General features: G+C 47.5%; 1 protein-coding gene across 1 annotated transcript in view; it reads right to left on the minus strand.

Moving 5' to 3' along the window:
• Positions 1 to 274: 274 nt before the first annotated feature.
• ltbp1 (latent transforming growth factor beta binding protein 1) overlaps positions 275 to 12,060 on the minus strand; it is a 580,062-nt gene continuing 568,276 nt past the window's right edge. Inside the window, 2 exon segments of the mRNA XM_085980097.1 lie at positions 275 to 1,442; positions 5,866 to 6,015. Coding sequence (XP_085836223.1) covers positions 1,273 to 1,442; positions 5,866 to 6,015 — 320 coding nt within the window. The 3' untranslated portion in view covers positions 275 to 1,272.

A 12,060-nucleotide genomic window follows, 5' to 3' on the forward strand; every position in this document is an offset into this window, starting at 1 on the left:
CCGCCCCACCCCGCAAAAAAACCCACTGAATTCCTACGGAAAAAACGGAAGGACACTTTTGCAGTCGTCCATATAAATGGATGGAGTCGCAGAATTCCTTTCCCAAAACCCTGGGGAAAAAATCCCATTTAAAGAGAATGGAATTGGACGTACTCATCCAGCTGAAAACCAGTGTCCCTGGCTAAAATCAGTCACAAAACCGTGAAAACCTGGCCCAGTGTCTTGCCCGTCGTGATCCGCGCACGTTCCGTTACTGCTTCAGCAGAGGCAAATCAGCACACTTACATAAGTGATTTATTTATAGGTTTTACAGAGGTTTAGAATACAGCTTACTATGCTTTAAGATGATCATACAAGAGCTATTTGCTTGTGTTTTTTTTTCAATTTACAAATTACAATACAATGATCCGGTTCTTTTGTTTCTTCAGTGTAAATATACACATCATGTATCCTCTGGCTGTCCTGTAGCAGCTTTGCGACTTGGCAAGTTTGAACGGTGTGGTTGTAGTGCAGTATATAATGTGTGGAGAGCATAACCAAGAACTTCACACCTCCACGCTTGTATAAAACTTCTTTTTTTTAAAAAAAACCTTATCGTAACGACATGCCTGCTCCACAGGGCAGACACTGAGCAAGGTAAAAACTGTCACTGACCAATGTTCCAGACACAGAATAGCACAACCTTTTTTAAAAAAAAACATACAAAAGGACTATAAGTTGCTATCAAAGAATTTACATTTGTCATAAAACTCTAAAGTCAAAGCAGTATAACACATACTGCACTTTATCAAATACGCCTTATAACAGTAATACAAAATATTTTCACCGCTGTTATACATAGTGTAAACCTTGTGCTAATAACAAATACTATTTTGTGTGAATGACTGTAGATGCGGTTTGCTTTCTCGCTTTGCATGTCCTTACTATTTAATTTATCGAGGGGGCTTTCCTTTCCCTACAAAAAGAAAAAGCACAACAGGAATCCATTTGGTCTTTCTGTTCATTGGTAGAATTGGGCTTATTCCCCGTCTTGAGAACGTGATATGTTCATTTGGCGTCCCCTTCCTCAAGGGCATCAGCTCCTGATGATAAACTCTTTGCGTCAGGCAGTTTTTCTTTCCTTCTTGTTGTTTGTGGAAGAGGTTGGTTGGGTGGAGATGGAGAGGTGGGGGGGGGAGGTGGGGGGCGGGTCGAGTGTTTGTACTGTGCTTGTTTGTGGAGAGCAGAGCAGGTGTGGGGTTTTGTACGGGCGGGGGCTAAGCTCTTTGCAAATTACTCCGGCTTGGACTCCTTCTCTGTCTCTGTAGTGATGCAGTAATTGGGCTGCTCTGAGGGCGCGTAGCCGGGCAGACACACGCACTTGTAGGATCCGTCGGTGTTGATGCATTTGGCGTTCCGGCACAGTGACATTTTGTCATTGAGCTCAATACATTCATTAACGTCTGAAGTGTGGAGGCGGGAACAAAAAAAATAAAGCACAGGGAATTACATACCTTTCAAACAAGCCTCATTTTACAGCAAGATGCTAATTAGTGAATTTTATCATAGCATCCTTAATTGAACATTTTGACAAGGAAGCTACAGGAAACTCTCGTTTAAACGGCACCTAAATTCTCTATTAACCGGCAAAATTCTCGTTCCGAAAACAACACCTCAATAACCGGCAATGTTGCCGAGTCCAAATCTCCCGTGGTGGCCGAGTTAGTCAGTGGGGGTAGTTCTCCAAACTGCCACTACTCAGCTTCTTGGCGCTGTCGGAAGTCAGAACACCTCAATAACAGGAGTCTGACTCTCCCGTGCTGCCGGTAGTCTCTTCCGATCCGCCATTTTACAGGGGTACTGTGTGTCTCCCACGCTGCTGGTAGTCATTGCATTGCATTACCCTCAACTGGCAGTACTGTACTTAATCAAGCATCTTCCACCATCCATTTAACACAACATTCTGTAGGTGAGTACCCAATTACTGAATACTGCACATTCCTTGACTTTTTTCATTTTTCTTTGTTAAAAATAGCCTCGGTAGATAACCCACTTTGTCATCCGGAATTTTTGATCAACCGGCAACACGCCGGTCCCGTCGGTGCCGGATACAAAAGAGTTTCCTGTACTTACATATTACATATGCTGGGAGAAAATTACTTCTTTACATTCAATTAGAGGCTGTGTTATAGAAGCCTAATGATCAGTCTTACGATGCTGCTTTCACTGCTGGAGGCTCGAACTTAGACACAGCCTAAAGTGAGGGGATCACCGTCTCGCGCCACTGATGCCTCTGAAGCCTCATAAATGGGGGGGAGTCCAGAACAACAACAATTTGTATTTATATAGCGCCTTTAACATAGTAAAACGTCCCAAGGCGCTGCACAGGAGTACTTTAAGACAAAAATATTTGACACCGAGCCACATAAGGAGAAATTAGGGCAGGTGACCAAAAGCTTGGTCAAAGAGGTAGGTTTTAAGAAGCGTCTTAAAGAAGGAAAGAGAGGTAGTGAGGCGGAGAGGTTTAGGCAGGGAATTTCAGAGCTTAGGGCCTAGGCAACAGAAGGCACGGCCACCAAAGGTTGAGCGATTATAATCAGGGATACTCAAGAGGGCAGAATTAGAGGAGCGCAGATATCTCGGAGGGTTGTGAGGCTGAAGGAGATTACAGAGATAGGGAGGGGCGAGGCCATGGAGGGATTTGAAAACAAGGATGAGAATTTTGAAATCGAGGCGCTGCTTAACCAGGAGCCAATGTAGGTCGGCGAGCACAGGAGTGATGGGTGAACGGGACTTGGTGCGAGTTAGGACACGGGCAGCCGAGTGTTCGATGACCTCAAGTTTACGGAGGGTAGAATGTGGGAGGCCAGCCAGGAGTGCGTTGGAATAGTCAAGTCTAGAGGTAACAAAGGCATGGATGAGTGTTTCAGCAGTGGATGAGCTGAGGCGGGGCGGAGACGGGCGATGTTACGGAGGTGGAAATAGGCGGTCTTAGTTATGCTGCGGATATGAGTCCAGAACAAGGGGGCATATCCTTAAAATCCGAGCTAGGCCATTCAGGGGTGATGTCAGGAAGCACTTCTTCAGACAAGGGATAGTGGAAATCTGGAACTCTCCCCCCCAAAAAGCAGTTGAGGCTGGGTCAATTGAAATGTTCAGAACTGAGATTGATAGATTTTAGTTAGGCAAGGGTATTAAGGGCTACGGAACCAAGGTGGGTGGATGGAGTTAAGGTACAGATCAGCTGTGATCTCATTGAATGATGGAACGTGCGCAAAGGGCTGAGTGGATTATTCCCATTCCTATGTTCCTAATCGAACTGTGTCAGCTGTGTAGCTGTCCACCTATAGCCATGGGGGGGCTGGGGTAGCAGAAGGCAAGGTGAGAATGAGAACTACTGTCACAGTGTGGGCAACACATCAGCCCATCAAGATACACAGCACACAATACCTGTCCCACTGTGATCCTTCGAGATTGGCAGAAAGCTACTGTGACTCACAACAGCAAATAAAGGAATCAGGTTCCAAGGCCAGTGCCTAGGCGACCACGAAATATTTCCTGTAATGATTCACCAGTGGGAAAGGTAAATTCGTCCAGATAGGAATACTGCAGATGCTGGAAATCCGAAATAACAACAGAAAATGCTGGAAAAACTCAGCAGGTCAGGCAACATCCGTGGAGAGAAATTTGAGTTGACGATTCGGGTCAAAACCCTTCTTCAAAACTGGAAAGAAAAGAAAATAGATCGAAGGCAGGGCTGCGATCGAACAAAAGAAGTAAAAGAGACAATAAAAGGTATTCAAAACCAGACGAGATGGTAATCTCAGCTGTCTTTTGTCTCCACGGGCCTATTACCATCTCGTCTGGTTTCAAATACCTTTTATTGTCTCTTTTACTTCTTTTGTTCGATCGCAGCCCTGCCTTCGATCTATTTTCTTTTCTTTCCAGTTTTGAAGAAGGGTTTCGACCCAAAACGTCAACTCAAATTTCTCTCCACGGATGTTGCCTGACCTGCTGAGTTTTTCCAGCATTTTCTGTTGTTATTTTAGGTTTGCTATATGTTTGAAATACATCCATTTGTTTTTACAACATGTAATAATGGTATATATTCAACAGTAACTTTCAAAAGGGAATTGAATATATACTTGAAAAATAAAAATTTGCAGGACTTTGGGGAAAGAGTGTGCCATGAATCTTATCATTCATGAAGAAATGACTCATGACATAACACTGGGCGGCCAGCTGGTGGCGCCGTCCAAGGAGTATAAATACTCGGGCATGGGCCCAGCTTGCCCAGGACGTTTTTGTAACCAGGAACTAGTGATGCAACTAGAATCTCATGGTTGTGAAACAGTTGATTAAAGCCTTGTTTTATACTCAAGCCAAGTGCTTAGTGAGTTTTCTTACGTCAGAGTGGGGGGAGTGGGACTAATTGGATAGCTCTTTCAAAGAGCCAGCACAGGCACGATGGGCCAAATGGTCTTCTTCTGTGTTGGATTCTGGCCTCTTGCGCTACCCTGATTTTCATCGCTCCACCACTGGCGGCCGTGCCTTCAGCTGACTGGGCCCTAAGCTCTGGAATTCCCTCCCTAAATCACTCCGCCTCTCTACTCGCTCTCCTCCTTTAAGACGTTCCTTAAAACCTACATTTGGCCAAGCTCTTGGTCACTTGTCCTAATACCTGCTTCTGTGGCTCGGTATCAAATTGTGTTTGATAACACTCCGGTGAACCGCCCTGGGGTGTTTTACTACGTTAAAGGCACATTATAAACGCAAGTTATTGTTGTTTATATGATTCTATATATGTCTTTATACAGGAGCCCAGCATTTTGACTGCTGCATCTGAAGTAAGAATTCATTGCACCACCAGGGAATATGAAGAGGATATAAAAGCTCAGGTTTTGCAGGTGGGGCTGGGCTCACTGGTCGTGTGGGATTGCCGGCCTCAGTGGATAGAGGTGTTCAAAATCATGAGGGGTCTGGACAGAGTAGATAGAGGGAAACTGTTCCCATTGGCGGAAGGGTCGAGAACCACAGGACAATTGGCAGAAGAACCAAAGGCGACATGAGGATAAACTTTTTTACACAGCGAGTGGTTAGAATCTGGAATGCACTGCCTGAAAGGGTGGCGGAGGCAGAATCAATCGTGGCTTTCAAAAGGGAATTGGATAAGTACCTGAAGGAAAAAATTTGCAGGGCTGCGGGGAAAGGGCGGGGGCGTGGGACTAGCTGAAGTGCTCTTGCAGAGAGCCGCACGGGCTCAATGGGCTGAATGGCCTCCTTCTGTGCTGTAACCATTCTATGATTCTATAACTCCACCTTTCTCCATATTGCTCAAACCCTTCTCACAGCACGGAATAGAATCGGCAGACCGGTATGCCGAATGGCGGAAGTGGGAACACGCCCGGGGGTCCAGGCCACAATCCAGGCGTGGACCCTTGAAGGCACGATAAACCTCTTGAAAATACTTCAGACCCTTATAAAGGGGACACTTTTTCTTTCATTGCCTTTGACAAATCCGTGCTAATTTCCCTTAATTAATCCACACTTGTCCAAGTGACTGTTAATTTTGTCCCGGATTATCGTTTCTAAAAGCTTCCCCACTACCGAGGCTAAACTGACTGGCCTGTAGTTGCTGGGTTTATCCTTACACCCTTTTTTGAACAAGGACGTAATATTTGCAATTCTCCAGTCCTCTGGCACCACCCCCGTATCTAAGGAGGATTGGAAGATTATGGCCAGTACCTCCACAAATTGAGATGACCAAAAAGCAGATGGGCTTGTTGGGTCTAATGGCCCTCTCCCCTTCCTGTTGTAGAAAAATCTTCTTGTGTATTGAACGATTACATTTCCATTTTGAACAGGGTGCCTTGCGGCTGCTCTTACCAACACATTCCAGCTTGGTTATGTCCAGCTGGTAACCATCGTAGCAGTCACACGTGTACCCTTCCTGCACTCTGACGCAGCGTCCGTTCTCGCAGCCGTTCAGGATTCCGCATTCCTCCGCCTGCAGGCCCTCAAAACTCTCAAACGGATCTGTGGAGCAAAGTGAGCGCAGCCGTGAACAACAGATAAAAGTCCAGCGCAGTCAGGGGCGGCGCAGGTTGCACCTGGAGCAGAAATCCAGCAGGATTCTCAAACTGCTGTGATGGTATTTCACCTGCCCTGTCTGTCAATCTATGACTGGATACGCTCCCGTGGAAACTGCGCCCAGGTGTTTGGTCCAGTCGCACGGTAACTCCAGAGAACTGCAGGAAGACATCGGGCTCGAATTTCATTGGGCCGTGGAGGCGGGATTGGAGGCGTGTGGGGGGTTAAAATCGCGAAATCGGGGGGCACGAACCCATCCCGCCCCCAACCCGCCTCCATGCCAGTTTCAAAGGAGGCGGGTACCCGACCTGTGCTGGGAGCCGCCTCCCCGAGGCGGGAAGGGGATTAGTGCCAATTAACTGCCTGTTAACAGGTAATTAACAAGCAGCTTTTAGCCTAATCCCTATTTTTATCCCTGAAGTGTGGGATTCCCGACAGCTCCAAACCACGCCAAGTTAGCGAGGCGGACCGTCGGGCTGAAGGGCTTGGAGGGGTCGAGATGTCTGGTGTTCAGGTGAGTGATCGGTGCATGAGTGCAGAGGTAAGTGTGTTTGGTGTGTGTAAAGTGTTTAAATAAGTTTTACTTACCTTTATTTACCTTTACAGCCTTCTTTCCTTCAGGTCTCAGGAGTCACTCATCTCACCGGCACAGAAAGCAGAATGGCCGCGAGCTGTCAAAAGTTTCAGCATTCAGCTTTCTGTTCTAGAGAGATTTCTAAATCAGCCCGAGAGGAAGGAATTAACTTAGTGTACAGATTATCAGTGTTTGACAGCTTCAAACGCTGATATTTCATCTGTCAAAAGCTCTTGACAGATGAAATGTCAATCTGTGACATCACCTGTTGCCGGGTGGCCCTTAATTGGCCTGCTGAGCCCGCTGGGCGGGCTCAACAAGGTCAATCAAGGGAAAATCGAGTGGGTTGGCCACAACTCGATGGAGGCGGGACTACAACCCCAAAAGTTGTAGACCCGCCTCCTGCACGCCTCCAGTATCAAAATCCAGCCCATCAGCTTTTAAGCTTTCACGTGGCTAATTGTTTTTGTGCGGATTCTGAGGGGCTGTCATCCATGAGCTGGTGCTCTGCGCTTACGCTGCTCAACAACAGCTCCCACGTCTTGGCGACCCACAAAACCTGGGTCTGCAGACCTGCCGGTAGATAAAGGAGTTGGATTTAGCAAAGCCTGGGGATCAGGCTCATGGTCTCAAATGTCAGAGCCACAGCCACTACCAGATCGTTTTTGCAGTGATTCATTAGTACTAGAGGATAAGGTGGGGTCAGGTATTTTGGGATGCTATAAGACACACCCTGTTGCATTTACAATAAAGGCTCCCGTTGTCGTTTTCTACTTCCCAACTTGCATTACCACGCATGTGGATTTGACTAATTAAATAGCAATACAGAAAGGATACTGTTGTTAATGTAGTCTTTACTGTTATAACAGTTTGTGTCAAGTAACAAAGATAAGTACAATGTGGTAAGTAATTGTATCTAGACAGTGAAATTCAATCCACATCAATGACATAATAATGGGACCAGAATGACCTTCCCAGGAGCCACTGACTCCCAAGAAGGGCACCAAGGAAACAGTGAATAAAGTGCCAGCAGAAGGCGGCAAGAAGCAGAGAAGCTCGAGGAGGGAAAGTTACTCGATCTACAACTACAAAGCGATGAAGCAGGTTCACCCTGACACCAGCATCTCCACCAAGGTCACGAGCACCATGAATGATATTTTCAAAGATTACCGCCTGGCCCATTACAACAAGTGTCGCACCATTAGCACCTGGGAGGTCCAGGCCGCTGCGCGCCTGCTGCCGCTGCTCGGGGAGCTGGCCAAGCACGCCGTGTCAGGACAAAGGCAGTGACTGGGTACACCAGCTCCGAGTAAAACTCCATAATGTACTGAAAAAAGCACAACACAACTGGATTCTTCTGTGCTGTGTGAAGGCCCATGTATTGTAGGCAGATTATTATCTGAACGGCAATAGATTGGGAGAAGGGGAAGTGCAATGAGACCTGGGTGTCCTTGTGCACCAATCGCTGAAGGTAAGCATGCAGGTGCAGCAGGTGGTTAAGAAGGCAAATGGTATGTTGGCCTTCATAGCGAGAGGGTTTGAGTACAGGAACAAGGATGTCTTGCTGCAGTTGTACAGGGCCTTGGTGAGACCACACCTTGAGTATTGTGTGCAGTTTTGGTCACCTTATCTGAGGAAGGATGTTCTTGCCATCGAGGGAGTGCAGCGAAGATTCACCAGACTGATACCTGCGATAGCAGGAATGACGTATGAGGAGAGATTGTGTCGATTGGGCTTATACTCGCTGGAGTTTAGAATAATGAGAGGGGATCTCATTGAAACTTATAAAATTCTAACAGGACTAGACAGACTAGATGCAGGAAGGATGTTCCCGATGGTCAGGGAGTCCAGAACCAGGGGTCACAGTCTAAAGATAAGGAGTAAGTAATTTAGGACAGAGATGAGGAGGAATTTCTTCACCCAGAGAGTGGTGAACCTGTGGAATTCTCTACCACAGAAGGCAGTTGAGGCCAATTCATTAAATATATTCAAGAAGGAGTTAGATATATTTCTTAAGGCTAAAGGGATCAAGGGATATGGGGAGAAAGCAGGGACAGGGTACTGAAATTGGATGATCAGCTATGATTTCATTAAACGGCGCAGCAGGCTCGAGGGGCCGAATGGCCTACTCCTGCTCCTATCTTCTATGTTTCTATGTAGTTGATAACAGTGTCTTCAACTTCTTCCAAAGACACTCTAGGCAGTTAATTGGCACTAATCCCCTTCCCGCCTCAGGGAGGCGGGTCCCAGTGCGGGTCGGGTACCCGCCTCCTTTGAAACTGGCATGGAGGCGGGTTGGGGGCGGGATGGCGTCGGGACCCCCGATTTCGGGATTTTAAGCCCCCACACGCCTCCAATCCCGACTGCACGGCCCAAAGAAAATCCAGCCCAGCGTGTCTCTCACCCAGAATCAGTTGACAGGTCTGGGCATCAGTAATCTAAACAATATATCTGTGATGGTTGGTCAGACCAACAGATCCCACCAGGGTCCCAACATGAATTCTCGCCATATGTCACATGAGAATGTCAGCACCTGTGGTACAATACTCAATAACCACTGCTCGGACACAACAATGTTTTCCTTTAATTGCTTCACTTAAATAAACCTAATTTTTAGCGGTGGCCTGGTTTTATGGAAGTTTATAAAGTATCTCCGTGGTGACAGAGACATGACAGATATGGGCACCGAGAGCCAGATCGTTGCTGGTATGCTTGTGCTGCATAGTTGGAGAGGTGGAGACTATCTGATGCCGTCCAGACTGAGAGCTCTGGATGATTTGTTGCCTCCCGGCTGCTAGAGTAAGGGATATTCGGGCAAGTGAAAGAATTGTTAAAAGCCAGATTTACACATGGCTGGACTGAATCTTACAGCCTAAATATCTCCCTCCCTCCCCTTGGTCTCCATTTTGCTTATCTTATCCTGCAAAAATATAGCCTTCATCCCAAAAGAAAGCAAATGTTTCATGCAGGAAACTCTTTATTATCCGGCACCAATGGGACCGGCGTGGTGCCGGTTTATCAAAAAGTCCGGATTACTGAGAGGTATCGTTTAAAAGGTACGAGAGCTCCGTACACAGCAACAAATCCAGGCTTCCCTGTTGCTTAGCAACATGTGCAGGAACTCCGGCCACAGACCAAGCGTCCCTGTTGCTTAGCAACAAGTGCACGAACCCCAGTTACACAGCCACAGATCCAGGAACTGCCACTAATATGAAGTAAAACTTACCTGAACCTACGCCTGAATTTTGCCGGTTAACAGAGGTTTCCGGTTTTTTCAGGTGCCGGTTAAAAGAGAGTTTCCTGTCGTATCAAATACTACTTTCATTGCAATCCTAATGCACTTGTGTGTGATTTATTACTTAAAACAGCTAGCCTGCCTACAGTGAACTATCACTTGTAAGGCTACAACTTAACAACTTAATAAAACTTCTTCCTTCGAGTAGACAATGCATTAAGGGAGCAAGATCCCTTCGCTCCGTGACCAGGACCTGGAACAGCTCAGGAATACTTCCGCAGCATGAACATGCAGCCCGATTATGTTTACACTCGTAACAGTAGTTTAAAAAAATTTGTTCCTGGGGTCTGGGCGTCGCTGGAAAGTCCAGCATTTATTGCCCATCCCTAGTTGCCCTCGAGAAGGTGGTGATGAGCCGCCTCCTTGAACCGCTGCAGTCCGTGTGGTGAAGGTACTCCCACAGCGCTGTTAGGGAGAGAGTTCCAGGATTTTGACCCAGCGACGATGAAGGATCGGCGATATACTTCCATGTCAAGATGGAGGGGAACTCTGAGGTGGTGGTGTTCCCATGCGCCTGCTACCCTTGTCCTTCTAGGTGGTAGAGGTCGCAGGTTTGGGAGGTGCTGCTGAAGAAGCCTTGGCGAGTTGCTGCAGTGCATCTTGTAGATGGTACACACTGCAGCCACAGTGCGCTGGTGGTGGAGGGAGTGAATGTTTAAGGTGGTGGATGGGGTGCCAATCAAGCAGGCTTTGTCCTGGATGGTATCGAGCTTCTTGAGTGTTGTTGGAGCTGCACTCATCCAGGCAAGTGGAGAGTATACCATCACACTCCTAACTTGTGCCTTGTAGATGGTGGAAAGGCTTTGTGGAGTCAGGAGAGACACTCACCGCAGAATACCCAGCCTCTGACCTGCTCTTGTAGCCACAGTATTTATGTGGCTGGTCCAGTTAAGTTTCTGGTCAATGGTGACCCCCCAGGATGTTGATGGTGAAGGATTCGGCGATGGTAATGCCTTTGAATGTCAAGGGGAGGTGGTTAGACTCTCGCTTGTTGGGAGATGGTCATTGCCTGGCACTTTTGTGGCGCGAATGTTACCTGCCACTTATCAGCCAAAGCCTGAACGTCGTCCAGGTCTTGCCGCATGCGGGCATGGACTGCTTCATTATCTGTGGAGTTGCGAATGGAACTGAACACTGTGGTTAGGCGTGGGTAGACCCCGAAGGCTGGTGGTACGGTCAGGCAAGACAGCTGACCACCAGAGAGGGCTTGGTCTTACCATTTCAGGCCTGCATTTCATTGTCAATGAGCTCCTTTAAGGGGGAGCGGTTCCTAAGCATGGCATCTCGCTGGTGACTCTGAGCTTCTGCGCTTGTGCAACAGATAGATGCAATCTGGAAACAGTTATGGGTCTCAACTCTTTTGACTCTTTAGTTGTACCTGACTCGAGAAAGAAAACCCACAATTGGGTCCTCGTAACTTTTGCAGCAGTGAGATCAGTCCAGATGTGTTGCTAATCGACATGTTGGCGATGCTGATAAATCCTCATCATTAAACAGTCGGTGCTAACACAGTACCTGTTTCTCTCTGCACACACGCTGCCTGCTGAGTGTTTCCAGCATTTTCTGTTTTTATCGGCCTAACGCAGATCTAGTATTTGATGTTGCCGTTACAACGGGCCCTAAATGTAGGAAAACGTCCCAAGGCGCTTCACAGAAGTGTGAGGAAAAATGGGCACTGAGCCAAAAAGGAGCGATCAGAAGGGAGAGCAAACAGCTCGGTTAAAGAGGTGGTTTTAAGGAGCGTCCTAAAGGAGGGGAGGCAGAAAGGCGTAGGGAGGGAAACCCCAGGGAATGGGGCCTAGACGGTTGAAGGCTTGGTTACAGTCTAGAAAGGGAGGGGGAAAATTGGCGATGGTCACCCTCCTGCCCACTTTCCAGCAGTCCCTGTTGGTGGACAGATCTTCGGTGATGCTCTTCCTGTTCAAATACACTGCCGACCCACACTGTGGAACCATACCCAGTAACGAGTCAATCTCTTCAGGAGGAGGAGGGGGAGGGAATCTGTGAGGAGAACAGGACTACACTGCCAACACCCACTGTCAGGCCTCACACATGAATAATGGCCACTTTGGTGAGGTAGTGGAGGGTGATCACCAGCTGGGCAACCATATCCAGCAATGAG

The sequence above is a fragment of the Somniosus microcephalus genome, chromosome 3 (genome assembly GCF_052327205.1).
Source record: "Somniosus microcephalus isolate GS21.2 chromosome 3, FLI_Smic_1.0, whole genome shotgun sequence".
Lineage (NCBI taxonomy): Eukaryota > Metazoa > Chordata > Chondrichthyes > Squaliformes > Somniosidae > Somniosus > Somniosus microcephalus.